The 17218-nt window shown below is 40.6% G+C and overlaps 1 protein-coding gene across 9 annotated transcripts in view; it reads left to right on the top strand.

Annotated features, from left to right (window-relative positions):
• The window catches only part of LOC137418169 (BTB/POZ domain-containing protein KCTD3-like), a 94087-nt gene that overhangs the window by 55647 nt on the left and 21222 nt on the right, over positions 1-17218 (top strand). For all 9 annotated transcript variants that reach the window (XM_078786345.1, XM_078786343.1, XM_078786344.1 and 6 more), the window contains 4 exons: positions 3580-3695; positions 3812-3899; positions 4118-4234; positions 4772-4942. In XM_078786345.1, coding sequence (XP_078642471.1) covers positions 3580-3695; positions 3812-3899; positions 4118-4234; positions 4772-4942 — 492 coding nt within the window. The remainder of the gene's footprint in view (positions 1-3579; positions 3696-3811; positions 3900-4117; positions 4235-4771; positions 4943-17218) is intronic.

Raw genomic sequence — 17218 nt, 5'->3', positions numbered from 1 at the left:
GGATTGAATCGGCCTTGATATCGAGTCTCCATGATGGCAATTTCCTGGTGAAACCTTCCTCAATGTTCATCACTGACATCGCCAAGATTTTGTGGAAAGAGGTCCAGATGAGAATGGAAGAAATGTATCTTGAGTGACATTCGAGCACCGAGCACCTGGTAACTCTAACATCTTGCCCACAAGCTCTTCATAATTTGGTGCTCAAAAATTTCCAAGGTAATTGTTAGCAAGAGCCACAAAGCTATCCCAAGCAACGCTTTCCAGCTCAGATAGTCTCGTTACAAAGTCCTGATTAGTGAGTACAAGACAAATTTCGGCTGTGGCTGATATTCCTATGGTATACTGGTTCTCAAAAACTGGATGTGCTAGTGAAAATTGGATATCATAATCGAAATCTACAGGTTCATGTTGGTTAGAATCACCTCAAAATATACTAGAACCATAAAACTTTTAAAATTTTGTTGACCAGTGTAATCGATGAGCAGCATTCTCACATAGGTGTTTCCACTCTCGTCCAAGTGGGATAGAGCAGTGTGAAGCGCCATTGTGATGGCGTCAGTTGATCTATTGGGGCAGTATGCAAATTGGAGTGGTTCAAAAGTGTCCGGAATGATGGAGCAGATGTGGTGCATGACCAGCCTCTCGAAGCACTTCATGAGTATGGGTGTGAATGCAACGGGGTGATAGTCATTCAGGCAGGTTACCTTCTGGTTCTTAGGAACGGGGACAATGGTCATACAGAAGAACGAGAAGGCGATTCGTGAGTGTTTCAGCGAGCGCTGCATCGAGTACGAAGGTGGTCACTGATGTCTGGGACGTCCACATAGAAAGGATGGAGAAGACTCTCAGCATTTGGATCGAGGACAACACGTAGAAGAGTATGCCTTGAGTGGACCTCTCATTCACCCAAAGGGGGAAATGCATTTATGATCATCTATCTGTCGTTGGCGCGGGTGGTGCCAGCACGAGTGATGTGCCGAGCGATGATGGTACAAATCGCGTGAGTTCATTCACAGCAAGCAGGGGATGGTTCCATTGTTTCAAGGAGCGGTACTGCCTGGAAAATGTGAAGGTCATAAGGGAGGGTGCCTCCGCAGACCATGCCCAGCAAACGTTCCCTGCTCAACATGCGAGGCTGATCGAAGAGAAGGAATACGTCCCAGAACAGGTGGTCAATGCTGATGAAACCGGCCTCTTCTGGAAAAAGATGCCCACGAGAACTTACATCTCGAAGCATGAGGAGACAACATCGGGGATTCACGACTGCCAAGGACCTATAAAGCCAAGGAACTGCCAAGGACCAGGTATCTCTTCTCCTCTGTGCAAACGCAAAAGGGGACTTCATGCTGAAACCCATGATGCTGTACCGTTCCCTGAACCTGCTCACCGAGGAGTGGAGGCCATTACAAAGGTTTACGAGGACGAAGAGGTAGGCAGTGATGAGGAAGAGGTGCCGAGGTCCAACCTCAGTCCAGTTTCTGGGGTAGGTGCTGCAGGACATGCGGGCGATTGCAATCAGGGTGCAAGATGCTGATGCAGTCATAGAGCGGTACCTCAAGTTCCAGAGGGGCTTGGATGATGTGCTGCCCCCATACAAGGAGGTACATCAAAACCTGCAGCAATCTGCCAGGCAGCTCTCCATTACCCATTTATTCCTCACTGCTCCCTCCACCTCAAGACTGCATCAGCACCTTTTCCTACCTCTCCTGCCTCTCCTGCTTCTCCCTTGGTGCACTATTTTGCAGCACCATCATTTGGGTCGTCCGCAGAATTGGAGGAATTCATCTAATTTTTATTGATCACCATCATCATCATCATTTGAAAAGTTGCGTGTGTTTGTAAAATAATAATTTTAAACGGTACCTGATGGTGTTTTTTTTTAGTGATGACGCTTCGCATTCCAAACCCTTGATCGATCACTTTTCTATTGGACACCACAGGTGTTCAATGAGATTTAGATCTGGACTCATTACTGTCCACTTCAGAACAGTCCAGCCTTTTGTCTTGAACCATTCCTGGGTGCTTTTTGAAGTGTTTGGGGTCATTGTCCTGCTGCAAGACCCTTGACCTTCGACGGGCACCCAGCTTTCTGACACTGGGTTGAATATTGTGCTCTAAAATTCCTTGGTAATCTCCTGATTTCATAATGCCATGCACACATTCAAGGTACCCAGTGCCAGAGGCAGCACAGCAACCCCAAAATATTGCTTGACCTCCATGTTTGACTGTAGGGAAGGTGTTATTTTCTCTGAAGGCTTCATTTTGTTTTCTGTAAACATAGAAATGATGTACTTTTCCAAAAAGCTCTAATTTGGTCTCATCTGTCCACAGGACATTCTCACAGAGGATTTTGGCTTGTTCAGGTGTGTTTTGTTCAAACTCCAGTCGGACGTTCTTATGTCTCTTTCTCAACAGTGGGATCCTCCTGGGTCTCCTACCATAAAAAAAACCCCCTTTCATTGAGTTGGAGACGGATGGTCTGAGTTGCAACTGTCGTACCTTGTGTCTGAAGGTCAGTTTGAATCTGTTTGGCAGTTGATCGAGGTGCTTTCTTCACCATTCGAACAATCCTTCCTCGCAATCTTCGATCAAGTTTTCTCTTGCGGCCACGTCCAGGGAGGTTGGCTACAGTGCCATGGGTCTTAAACTTCCTGATAACATTGCGTACGGTGGACACAGGAACATCAAAGTCTCTGGCGATGGACTTGTAGCCTTGAGATTGTCCATGCTTGGCTCCAATCCTGTGTCTGACCTCCTCGGACAATTCTCTGGTTTTCTTTATTTTCTCCATGTTCATTGCGGTACACACAGCGACACAAAGCAGCAGAATGACTCCTTTTCTGTATTCAAACTGGTTGAATGAGTGATTTTTATATTGCAGACACCTGCAACTCACCATAGGTGAGTTCAATTCCAAAGTAAAGGAGATATACCTACCTGAAATCTAATTATTTCTAACAACTTCTAAAAGGTGCCAATAATATTATCCGGGCCATTTTAGGATTTATTTGTGGAATAAGCTAAGATTTAGTAATTTTTTCAGCGTTTTTGTTTTGTTCCACTGCAAATAAAGGAAATACAAATGTGGATACCAAAAGATTTTTTAATTTCAACAATTTTCTGGAAGAAATGGTGCATTATTTGAAAAATGTGCAAAGGTGTCAATATTTTTGGCCACGACAGTGTGTGTGTGTGTGTGTGTGTGTGTGTGTGTGTGTGTGTGTGTGTGTGTGTGTGTGTGTGTGTGTGTGTGTGTGTGTGTGTGTGTGTGTGTGTGTGTGTGTGTGTGTAAATATATGTGTGTGTGTGTATATATATATATGTATGTACTGTATATGCATACCCGACACTGCTTTGAAGAGGGTGGAGGCGCAAGTTACCAATTAATTTGCGAGCTAATAATCCTGCCATGACGTCTCTCGCTTCCTATCCCCTCGCTTCCTGGTTTGATGCCCTCAATGTCCAGCAACATGGCTTGTGCTTCCACTGTTTACCCTTCATTGCATTCTCAATCTCATTGCATCCTCCTCCTTTCATCTTCACTATTTTTTGCATCCCCACTCTCATTTGTTTCTTCAGGTGTGTTTGGTCTTGGAGTTTCTGTTGACTCCTTGTTTTTTATTGGAAATCAACTTGTGGCAACGAGTCACACAGGCAAAGTTGGAGTGTGGAATGCTGTGACTCAGCATTGGCAGGTATCGCCTTTTCCCTTTAGAATTCCTGGCTTTCTTTCAACACGTGGTTCTGCTATGGTGTTATTTTTGTTGTTTTGATTTTTTTTGACTCGATCCACCATGTTCCACTTTTGCAGGTTCAAGATGTGGTGCCGATTACAAGCTATGATACTGCCGGATCATTTTTGCTCCTTGGGTGCAACAATGGTTCCATCTACTATATCGGTTGGTAATTGATCTTGCTACCATTTAACAGCTTTCCCATTTGCTAGCTTCCGCCTTTTCACAAGTTTCCTTGATTTTTTTTTTTCTTCTCCCAACCAACTTTTTGTCTCTTCCACTCATTTTCAATCCTTGATTTGCTGTAAATGTCAAAGGTAGAAAAAGGACATTGAATCTTACCACCAGAGAACCAGATTCTGACTCGATCTCTTATTGCTTAGATATGCAGAAGTTTCCACTAAGGATGAAGGACAACGACCTACTTGTGACGGAGCTCTACCATGATCCCTCGAACGATGCGATTACAGCTTTGAGTGTTTACCTAACACCGAAAACGAGTATGTCAAATGATCTAATTGTTGGTTTCGTTCAGGTGTGATGCTTTTAGTATTTTGTGATGCGCTGTGAAGTCACTTGTGTCAACGGCAGAAAACTTATAACTTCAGATGAAAAGTTGTTTATTTATGCTTTCAAAAATTCAGTGCAGCATTTTGTAGAAACATTTAAATGTGATTTGGGGAAATAGGAGAAAAGATGTTCATCGATGAGGATGTTCTGCACACACACACACACACACACACACACACACACACACACACACACACACACACACACACACACACACACACACACACACACACACACACACACACACACACACACACACACACACACACACACACACCTACACACACACACACACCTACACACACACACACACCTACACACACACACACCTACACCTACACACACCTACACCTACACGCACACACCTACACGCACACACCTACACGCACACACCTACACACACACACACACACACACGCACACACACCTACACACACACACCTACACCTACCTACATGTCTGGACAGGTGTAAGCGGAAATTGGATTGAAATTGCGTATGGAACGAGTTCCGGAGCAGTGCGTGTGATTGTACAGCACCCAGAGACCGTGGGATCGGGCCCGCAGCTTTTCCAGACATTTACTGTACACCGGAGTCCCGTGATCAAGACTATGCTTTCTGAAAAGCATCTTGTATCAGGTGCGTCCTGTTCTACAATTTCTGATTATTATTCAACTCCCATTGCTGGAAAAATAAAAATGGGATGAACAACCGTGCCTTGAAGAATACTAGTATTTTTCACTAATACTGTATATCCAAAGTGCATTTGGTGCGAATAAGTTGTTCAAATTTATTAATGGTTTATGCCATGGGTATGGTCACTACTGTGGCCCGCAGGAATGATCAGAGGTGTCTGTCTCCACATTTAGTACTGCCTATTCTTAATCTGATGACAAACCATCACCTTGGTGCTTCACAAGCATGGTGTGGCATCAATCAATGGGCCATCCTTTGAAGGGACTTTAAGCTGGATGTCTTGTCTACCATTATCTGATGGATAATAAATATGCCACAATGTCTTGTGGAAGAGTTGTTGGTGTTGTTTTTGTTGTATAGCCCTGGACAGTTCTCTCAAATAAGCCCACGGCATGGAGACAGGCAGCCGATCGATTTCGCAGGAGTGACAGAGATCCCCACACCCAGGATGGTTTACCCCTGCCTTCACGAGAGACAGAGAGACAGAGACAGAGAGAGAGAGAGAGACAGACAGACAGACAGACAGACACACACAGAGAGAGAGAGAGAGAACGAGAGAGAGAGAACGAGAACGAGAACGGACATATATATCTATATAATATGTCTTTAATATTTTTTGCTTACTATTAGTCCCCTACCGGTGTACACCGGAGGGGACTATAGGTTTGCACGCCGTCCATCAGTCCGTCACGCAAAGAACATTTTCCGGACTTTTTTTTCTAAACGCTTAATGCTAATGATTTCAAACTTGGCACATGGTTTCCTTATGATAAGTTACAGGTCAAGTTCGAACTTCACGACGTTTCGATCATTTTTGACAAAGTTATGGCACTTTGAACTTTGGGAATTCTGAAAATTCTGATGATCCTTAACTCAGTGCCATTTTAAGTTTTAATTTCCTTTAAAAAAAGATTTTCTCTGCAATAATTGGACCGATTGAAATCAAATTTTCACCATAGGGGGGACTCGGTCTGTAGAATATTTTAATGATAATTATGACGTCACAGGTCACGTGATTCGGCCGCCATATTCTTTTTCGTGAAAACACGAAAACCCCTTTTTCTGTGCAACGGCTGAACAGATCGAGGCCAAACTTTGCAGGCAGAATCGCATACCCATGACGAACAAAAAAGTCAGTAAGCATGACGTCATGCGTCACATGGTTTCAGAGTTATGACGTTTTTAAGCATGAACCTTTAAAACGGAGCCCCTCCCTCATTTTTGATCCAATCGAGGGGAAACTTCACAGATCTGTTCAGCATGTCAATCTACTAAAATGTCCTTTTGGAATTTGCGATAGGGCGTGTGGTTTGGCAGATATCGTTAATTAAACGAAAATATTTTAAAAATGGACATCTCTTGTTTATTCTAGAGTTCTCCTCAAGCCGCACCGCGCGCCCTCAGCCTCGTCTCGCGAACGTCAACAGCACGACACAGCGCGCGCTTTCGGGAGGGGTGGAGCCAAGCCGAGCAACATATATATACACATCGATCATTGATCGTGAACCGGAAAATATAATAAATTACTGATATTTAGCGACTCGAAAGATTCTTTATCAACAACTTATTTTCTCGTGCTTCTGCTGACCTGTCTGCAAGGTGTATAAATCGAAGTCCCGAGTGCGAATCACAGGTAAGCCCGTCCTGAGGTAATTAGCGATTGGGAACGATTCAGAACCTGTGGATAAATAAGCCTTGGTAATTTCCCCAACAGTTTTCCGGATGACAATCTGCCGGTAGGGGACATGTATTGCAGCGCAATACTCAGAATGCTTGTTTTATTACATTCTTGGTCCTTGTTCCATTCTATCAGCTAAAATTTCCAATTCATGCTCGTTGTACCACCGAATTACTGCTCGGGATTGAAGGTGATATTATGAAAGCTCAACAGGGAAATGGGTTTAGGCATGTTTTGGGCCTACCGCCTGATGGAAGATCACCAATGTTTTTTTCCCATACTAACTGACCACCTCCAGGCACCTATCCCTCTCCACATTGTTTCTTCAGCTCCTGACCTTCCCCCTCTCTCTATATTCCCCACAGCTTTGCTTTCAGCAATTTACCACAGCATTTCATTCTGGTTTCCCATTGGATGATCCATAGATCAGTAGTTTGTTTCACTTTTCAACATCAGTTTAGTTTTGTCATTGCAACATGTGATGCGACGCAAATATTGTACAGAGAAGTTCATCAAAACCGATTTTGGGAGTAAATGTTTTTGAATTTTCTTAGGGGTCTAAAGTGTTATTAGGGTCATAAAGGGGATTAAAGTATTTAAATATTCAAGGCTCTTAAAAGGGCCAAATGGGGTCTGAAGGTGTCTATGGATGAAAGAGCAAAAGGGGACAAAAGTGTCCAAATGGTCTTACGTTGTCCAAGGTGTCTTAAAAAGTCAATCGGTCTTAAACGTGTCGAAGGTGTATATGTCTCAAAAAGGTCAAAATGGGTATGAAAGGGTCTAAAGGGTGTAATGATTCAAGAGGTGTAGAGGGTTTAAGGGGTCTAAGGGGTGTAAAGGATCAAAAGGGATCTAAGAGGTGTAAAGGGTCCACATGGATCAGAGGATTATAAAGGGTCAAAGGGATGTAAAGGGGCATATGGGGTCTAAGGGGTGTAAAGGGTCAAAAGGGGGTGTAAAGGATGTAAAGGAGTCAAGCTGTAGTAAAGAAATTACCTCGGGTTAGTAATTGAATTAACTCGTGAGTGCAACGCTGCAATAATGGGCCAAATGACCTCCTCATTACGGTATAAACCCCTATTAAGGTATATCGTGGTTAAAGTTTCGTTGTGATTAACCTTGGGAGCTCAAAGCATTATGATCACAAACAAACAGCAAAACAACAACTCACCTTGTCGTGATGTGATTGTTGGAGTTTACCTGTTGGCATGTGGCGGTTTGTAGATGGTGTCATGTGGGTCATTTTTTGTACAAACTATTTTTTCACCCCTGAGAGTTATGTTGTTAGATGAGCAGTAAAATTCCCTTTAAATCTCTGTATAGGTTGTCTTTGTACTATTTTCGGTTTTTGAATAATTGGTGAATTTCAGAGGTCACGTGACTCCTTCTTTGCCGAATTTACCGATCATGGTAACGTCTTAATTAAGAGTTGTTTTTTCACATCTGATAACATATTTGACGATCGGAGGTCACAATCTCATTAATTATATTGGTATCCATGGTGAAATCCGATAAAATTGGGCTTTTTATAAAGCTTTCTATATGTGGATCACCCCTTGGAGATCATGGTGACAGGTGGCGGCTCGGATGTCTATAAATTATGAACTGTGAGAAAATAACTGTTTTAAACCCCTATTTAGGTGCAGGGTGGTAAAAGATGTCATCCTATAAAGTTTTGTGGCGATTAACCTTGGGAGCTCAGAGGAGTAGGTTCACAAACAAACAAACGGACATTTCGCTTTTATATATACTAGTACACCCGCTCACAACGGGAGCAGCAGGAAGGGTCATTCCTCTTTGGGGTATATAGATTACAGTCCATCTCTGGTCAGGTTTCAAGAACATTGGGTGTGTGTTCATTTACCAAGTTTCTTGTGGAGATATCACCAAGTGGTTTAAGCATTCGGGCAAGCACTCCATTCAAAACTGTTAAGGAACCGCTGTCTTGGCAAGCGCTAGCTAGCTGCTTGGTAAATGAGCACACCTCGGGCTTCCTCCCTTTCAGTCATGTTAAAGAGCAGGAGCGAGTTTCAAAAGTTCGCTATGAAAAACGCCACGGTAGCAGCAGGAAGCGGCATGTTATTAGTCCCCTACCGGTGTACACCGGAGGGGACTATAGGTTTGCACTCCATCCCTCCGTCTGTCCGTCACGCAAAGAAAGGTTTTCTGGACTTTTTTTCTAAACTCTTAATGCTAATGATTTCAAACTTGGTACATGGTTTCCTCATGATAAGTGACAGATCAAGTTCGAACTTCACGACGTTTCGATCATTTTTGACAAAGTTGTGGCACTTGGAACTTTGGTAATTTCCCCAACAGTTTTCCGGACTATAATTTGGAGTGTGGTAAGTCAAAGCTGTTAATATTCCTTGTTTTAACTCCAATTTACATTCTGTTTCCCCTTTTAGTCGGAAGTAGGGGGTCTGTGCAACCATTCATGAACTTTATTTGGTGCAAATCGGATAATTTTTAGCCGAGTTACCTCAGACCGTGAGTTGGTAATTATATAATTCACACAGTGCAATACGTGCAGGCTGCTCCACGGAGCGTCCTTGTGAGCTTATTTTAACTCCAATTTACATTCTTTTTCCCCTTTTAGTGAGAAGTAGGGGTCTGTGCAACCATTCATCAACTTCATTTGGTGCAAATCGGATAATTCTTAGTCGAGTTACCTCTGACCGTGAGTTGGTAATTATATAATTCACACAGTGCCATACGTGCAGGCTGCTCCATGGAGCGACCATGCGGTTTTCCTGACGACAGACTGCCGGTAGGGGACATGTATTGCAGCGCAATACTCAGAATGCTTGTTAACCTAACCCTTGTGGGGTATATAGATTACAGTAGATCTTCGCTCAGTTCTGAAGTAAAACTTACCTCACAGATGTCGGGATTCCTCCAAATTCATTTAGTGTTATAAACAGAATTAGCGACTGTATAAAGCTAATCATACGTGTTTGTGGTTTATAATATTTTTTACTTCCGGTAGAGGCCTTGGAGTTGTTGCTCCCACGAAAACGCCATGATAAGCTATTTATAAACGTTTACTCGACGTTTGTTCAAGGAGGAAAAACACCTTGGCGAGGTGGGATATTAGTGACATCACTGTGGGACATCACTGCCTCCAGACTATTGTCTTGGGCTAGGCCGAGCTAAAACGATTAGAAGCTCCTATATTTCATTTCTGCATAAGAAACTCCTATATAATTTCAGGGACTTCTTGCAACTTCAGTTGTCTTTCCTACTTTTCGTTTTTATGAACTTAGAGTAACCAATCACAAATGGAGATAATTATAGAATGCTCTTATTAGAGATGTGCATGCAGTTTGTAAGAAGTTGATGATCATGTACTGATATTATAACATTGTACTCGGGCTGCTAATTTGTACAGTCTCATTATGTGGCTACACTACAGGAGTAATCAAGTACTGGTGTAACCAGTGGAGTGTTTGTAGAAGCTTGGAGCAATAACTGATGACGTGTAAATGAGGCAGTGATGTAGGGATTGTTATGTGAGGGCAATACTGTCAGCTACTCTCTAAACCAACATCATCCCTATCTTGTTTAGGACCTTTTTTAGACTGTAGTTTGTCATCCCTACATTTCCTTTTTAATTTAGCATAATTTTTAACTCAACCGTCCAGTTGAGTTCATCACATACTGAACCCTCCGGCGTCCGTTGTCTTGTCGTCGTCTGTCGTCTGTTAACTTTTTGACGTTAACACTCCAGCGTCCACAAATATCTACCGATTCTGATCAAACTTTACATGCAGCATCCTTACCCCAAGGACCAGGTTGGTATTACATTTCAGCCCGATCCGTTGAAAAATGGCGGACTTAGGCGACCATTTTGTTTTTGGTCATGAAAACGACGTTAACACTCTAGCGTCCACAAATATTAACAGATTTTGATCAAACTTAGAATGTTTAACCCTTACCACACAAGGTAGGTTGCTATTGCATTCCAACCCGATCCGTCACAAAATGGCCGCCATAGGCCGCCATATTGTTTTCAGCTCCAAAACGACGTTAAGACTTTAACGTCCACAAATGTTTATGGATTTTGATCAAACTTGGTGTGTGAGACTCTTACCACACAAGGTAGGTTGCTATCTTAAGTCAAATCTAGTACAGACAACTGACCTACTTTAAAGTTGTCCGGTCAGTTCAGTTGAGTTCTGCTTCCCTGGAAGCTCTAGTTTATTCACTTGTGGTCATGGCATTTTATAATGAAATTTGTTTGTATTCCTTGTCATTCCTCAGTGTGTGTAGACGTCCCTTATGGTCATGTTCTTTCATCATGAAATTTGTTTGTATTCCTTGTCATTCCTCGGTGTGTGTAGATGTCCCTTATGGTCATGTTCTTTCATCATGAAATTTGTTTGCATTCCTTGTCATTCCTCAGTGTGTGTAGACGTCCCTTATGGTCATGTTCTTTCATCATGAAATTTGTTTGCATTCCTTGTCATTCCTCAGTGTGTGTAGACGTCCCTTATGGTCATGTTCTTTCATCATGAAATTTGTTTGCATTCCTTGAAATTCCTCAGGATGTGTAGACATCAAACTGTTCAATGCTTCTTTTTTTAAATTGTTTACACTGTCACACATGTATATGGAGATGGTTTAGCCTTTTTGACTTGTAGTTTATCAAATCTGTTTGTGACTATGTCCGTCTTTTGTTATAATGTCCATTTTCAGCATGTTAACTAGTACGCAATTTATTTCTGTCTTCTTCTCTGTCTGAATGTTTATGATTGGTTGAATAGAACCATTTACCTATATATATATATATATGTGATATATATATATATATATATGTGATATATATATATATATATGTGATATATATATATATATGTGATATATATATATATATATATATATATATATATATATATATATATATATATATATATATATATATATATGTGATATATATATATATATATATATATATATATGTGATATATATATATATATATATATATATATGTGATATATATATATATATATATATATGTGATATATATAGATATATATATATATATATATATATGTGATATATATATATATATGTGATATATATATATATATATGTGATATATATATATATATATATATATGTGATATATATATATATATATATATATATATATATATATATATATATATATATATATATATGTGATATATATATATATGTGATATATATATATATATATATATATATATATATATATATATATATATATATATATATATATATATATATATATATATATATATATACAGTGGTACCTCGGCTTACGAGTTTAATCCGTTCCGTGACGGAGCTCGTAAGCCAAATCGCTCGTAAGTCAAAGCAAATTTTCCCATTCAAATGCATTGAAATGCTATTAATCCGTTCCAGCCTCAAAAAAAAAACACCAATTTTTTTTTGTTAGGTGCTTTTAAATAACAAAAATGTACTTTATAAATAACAAATAATGTATAAACAAGCACGACCTCGTATATACTGTACATAATACAAGAGAATGTAAAGAAATAAACTGGTTTTATTAAGCAGAGGAGAAGAGCATGCCAGGTGAGGTGTGCGTGTTGTCGACTTGGCGAGGCAGTACGATCGTACTCCTTCTACAATATGTACGATTTTGAAGCAGAAGGAGTCCATAAAGGCTATAACGCCAGCCAAGGGCGTTACGATTATTTCAAAGCTCCGGACCTCTATCCATGAAGATATGGAGAAGTTGTTGTTTGTGTGGTTGAAGGAGAAGCAGCTCGCAGGAGATACCGTGACCGAGAGCATCATGTGTTTGAAAAGATTGAAACTCGGATATCGAGCACGGACCACGAGGTGTTTTTTCTTTTTTCTTAATCTCGGTTTCAGTGAACTTTTGCTCTGTGCTCACGTGTACTGTACCTGTACCTGTAATGGTACGTCAGAGGATGGCACCTGTTGTCATCATATTAAGTGCAAGATGTTCTGCATCGTAAGTTGGTACACCGTGGTCTTTCGGCGGTGTTTAAGCCGGCCGTCTTGGCTTCTGTCACCATTGGCATTGAGTCTTTCGATGTAGGTAGGTCGTTGTGTGCCGGTGCCTTGGCCGAATTCCTTCATTGCTGCATTGTTAGCTCACCTGGTTTTTTATACCACATCTTTGGTTATCGGACCAGCGAATGACGTCATCTCCTCCAAAGTATGGCTTATTCTCACTTGTCTTGGACGATCTTCTACTTCTAGCCTTCCACCGTGCATTTGGTGTCCACTGTACTTACTGTACAGTGCCTGGTAAAATTGATGTAATGGGTTTTTGACCGTCAACGCCATGAACCGTCATGAACCGTCATGAACCGTCAACCGTCATGAACCGTCAACCGCCATGAACCGCCATGAACCGTCAACGCCATGAACCGCTAACACTCAAAAGCCCATTTATCGCGCCTTATAAAGCAAAACGCAAACCGAAAGCCATGCCTCTCAAGCGAGGCGTGCTTCCGTGGTCACGTGATCCACAGGTGTAGCTCATTATACCCGCACGCGCGACACGCTTTGGCGGTCACGTGACCAGCCACTCTGGAGGCGGGGATCCCCGCCGATGACGTCACCGGCTGGAGCAAGGAGATTCCTCGCTCATGTATTTCGACGATTGCGTGTTTTATATCCAAGCAGAGATGCTTTCACGGCAAGATAACCGCGTGACCGGAACCGGAAGCCACAACCGGAAAATTCAAAAAAATAAATTTTTTGAGCTCGTACATCGGATCTCGGCTCGTATCCCAAAGCAACAAACCGCCCGAGCGACGGCTCGTATCCCGAAAAACTCGTACGTTGGGGCACTCGTAAGCCGAGGTACCACTGTATATATATATATATATATATATATATATATATATATATATATATATATATATATATATATATATATATATATATATATATATATATATATATATATATATATATATGTGAAGTCACGAAAAATGGAACACTTGTATAAAAATCAGCAGTGGACAATTTTTCTACCTTTAAACAGTTTGTCTGTTGCTTTATTTTAGAGTATGAGGGTCCACGTGTACAAAAATAATGATTAGAAGATAACGGCTTGCCTTGCTTTTAAAATGGAGGCTTGTGAATTAGACAATTCAATATCTTATGTCACGTCCGTCACACTGATAAGATCATGTGCCTAGCAATGTTTACCTCTAATTAATATTATTTTCTTGGCATTTGAAGATGCAGAGGGGTGAAAACTATCAGAAAAAAATACTAAGTGTAAGTCTGTGATGGAAAAATGTAACATTGGTTTGCTGGTGTTGCCATATTGTGTCCCTCCACCACAATCTACCATGAAAAGTTTTCCTCTGGCAAATTTTAGGGGTCATGAGTACAAAATACTCTCAAAATCTATTGTATGCCTCATGTCTTTATACGATATACCCCTCTTAGTTCACCAAGTACAGTGTATTTTAACATTAAAGGCAATATCACCTCAGTGTGACGGACGTGACGTAAGCGACAATGTATGGAAATCATAAGATACTTGTTACTTTTCCATAATAAATGATAGTTTGCCATGACAGAAATTCTTTACACTAGGGCATGCCCGTACTATATATATATCTAAAATTATATCCCCCCCCCCTATTTACATGAAATGGTTTGGTCCAAAGCGAACGGCTTGCGAGTGGTGACAATCCCCCCCCCTCTATTTACATGCAATGGTTCGGTCCAAAGCGAACGGCTTCCGGAGTTTGGTAAAGAAATCGCCATCGCGTACACAAACGCGCAGGAAAGCGAATGAATCGCAAATTCGTTTTTATTAGTTGTAAAACATAATGCCCAATTATTCAATTAGCGCCAACGTATTTTGGCTGTTTGCAATTTAATCGCAAGGCAAAGTAGAAAGAGAAGAGGGAAAAAAAGAAAAGCCTTGCCTTGCTGCAAACAGCTGCTGCAAACAACAACAACAGGGAAGGCTGCACTGTCCGGAAGTTGGCATATCGCAGTTACGATTATTTTAGTGTTAATGGCCAATTATTCAATTAGCGCCAACGTATTTTGGCTGTTTGCAATTTAATCGCAAGGAAAAGTAGAAAGAGAAGAGGGAAAAAAAGAAAAGCCTTGCATTAACGCATTAACGCTTGCATTGCATTAACGGTTCGGCACACGTGATAGCTCGCTGCTCTCTGATTGGTTGAAGCGTTTTTTGGACATAGCTCGGTAGGTACTTGTCCGATTAATTTCAAACCTTGAAAAGGCACATCCTCGGGTCCCCAGCAATATACCTGGCAAGTTTCAAGTATATCGGACCCGTGGTTGTCGAGAAACAGCGGTCACAGACAAACACACAGACACACAGACACACAGACACACAGACACACAGACAGACACACAGAGATTACTGGAATTATAGATAGATGATACCAGTCTTTCTAAAATCTATGAAAGCTGAGAACAAATAACAGAAACACATCAAACATGTCAGTTGTAAACTGTAACAACCTGACAACATGAAATTACATCAAGGTAAGTGAAAATCTAATTTTGACACTCAACAAGGATAGTGTATCAACAATAAATGGCTATTTTCCACATTACTTGCATTATGCACCACCATGTCAAGCCAATTACAGGCCTATGTATCAGACATGAAAGATAAGTGAGCATGACCAGGAGGAATAATTTGCAACTTTGTGCTGAAAACTCAACAGACAGTGTGATCAACTCCTGATTTGGAGCAAGTCTGTTAGATGGTAGGCACAATCCTGTAGCAGTTCATTTCCTCTTTCCAAATTCAGTTTTGATCCTGTTGAGGGCTGGGACTTCCAGTGGGTCAACTCCAGTGAGGTCTAGCGGGTGACAGAAAATTGCAAGTGGGTGGACACAATCTATGTCATCATTTCTTGGCCACTGGAAGACTGTATTCTCATTTCTGGTGTTTTGCGAACAAGACCGTTTGTCATTTCTGGTACTTATGTCACATCCGTCACAGTGTGACGGATGTGACACTTCAGGGGATGGATTCATTATTTTCCCCTTCTACAAATTAACATGAAGGCACAAATTAATCATTTGATGTTTGAGAATAGCTAATGGTTGAAGCTGTCTCAGGCATATTTTTTCATATTTTTGTAACTCTTACTTTTTGAATAAATTAGGGTGTGACGGACGTGACATAAGGGGATGGAAATTTTTGGATGATTTTCTCATACAAAAATTTTTTATGATGTGATATGTTTATTGAATTTTACTTATAGACTTCAACAGAGAATGGTATCTACAACAGAAAAATGCAAAAGATATAGTTATTCTGTTACCATTTGTAAAGGAGTAAAGTAATAATTAGTACCACTCAAATTGAGCTCACTTTGAAAATAGCGCCATCTTCCCATCTCAATTACTCCGCAATGAAGAGGGGTAGAACGATAATTTTTTCACTGAAATAAACCTTAGCATTTAGATTTTACATAAAAAAATAAGGAGACACCTCAAAACCTTCCTGCTAATAATAGTTGATCAAAGAAATGTCATAGTCTAACTACTTTACATTTTAATGCCAAAAATACCCCCTTTTTTGGCCTTTAACCTGTCACGCAAGAACCAAAAATTGTTATATTGCACTGAAGTTGTCTCTGCAGGTAGAGGAGACCCCATTACACATCATACAAGTGTAAAATAGTGGATATTTTATTTGTAATAAGAAAATATCAAGCCCTGTATTGAGAAAAATGAAAGTGTTCCATTTTTCGTGACTTCACTTATTTATATATATATATATATATATATATATATATATATATATATATATATATGTATGTATGTATATGTATGTATGTATATGTATGTATGTATGTATATGTATGTATGTATGTATATGTATGTATGTATATATATATATATATATATATATATATATATATATATATATATATATATACACAGACTTGGCATTTAATATGGAATATATATTTTTTCTTGACTTGGGTTTCCTTTCTTAACTCAGTATATCAATCTGGTGAGTTTCTTTTACACTTTGGTGATTTATTTGTTAAAGAACCATGTCACTGATTGTCTGTCGCAGAAAGAGGTCAACAACAGGATTATATCACAGGTGGCGTGGCAAAATGTAAGGACAGGTGCATTTGATGATTGGCTTCACAGTCGGGTATACAAGGGTTGTTGCGTTCTGTATTAGTGGAAAACAACTGCTGCACGTCTACAAAAGTTATTGCCGCTTCCTCTGGAGATGGTCCGTCAACTCGACAATGCTGTTTGTCATGGAGTTGTGGCTTTACGAAATTACGGCATGAAACAGCGTGCTATTGCTCGGCAGTATGGCATCACTCAAGGTCAGGTGTCAAAGATCCTGAAACGAAATGCTCAGAGGGGTGTCCCTACACCAATTCCGAGGCCAGGACGTCCCGCAGAACCACAAGGAGGGATGATCGCCAGCTGCACCGGTTAGTCCGCAATGGCCGTACCAAGTCAGCTAATCGGCTTAGGGCTGAGTGGCAGCAACTGACAAGTGTGCCTGTATCCA

Source organism: Myxine glutinosa, chromosome 11 (genome assembly GCF_964187855.1).
Source record: "Myxine glutinosa chromosome 11, kmMyxGlut1.1, whole genome shotgun sequence".
NCBI classification, from domain to species: Eukaryota; Metazoa; Chordata; class Myxini; order Myxiniformes; family Myxinidae; genus Myxine; species Myxine glutinosa.
The sequence above is the reverse complement of the archived record's forward strand: the minus strand, read 5'-3'. Positions and strand labels throughout refer to the sequence as shown.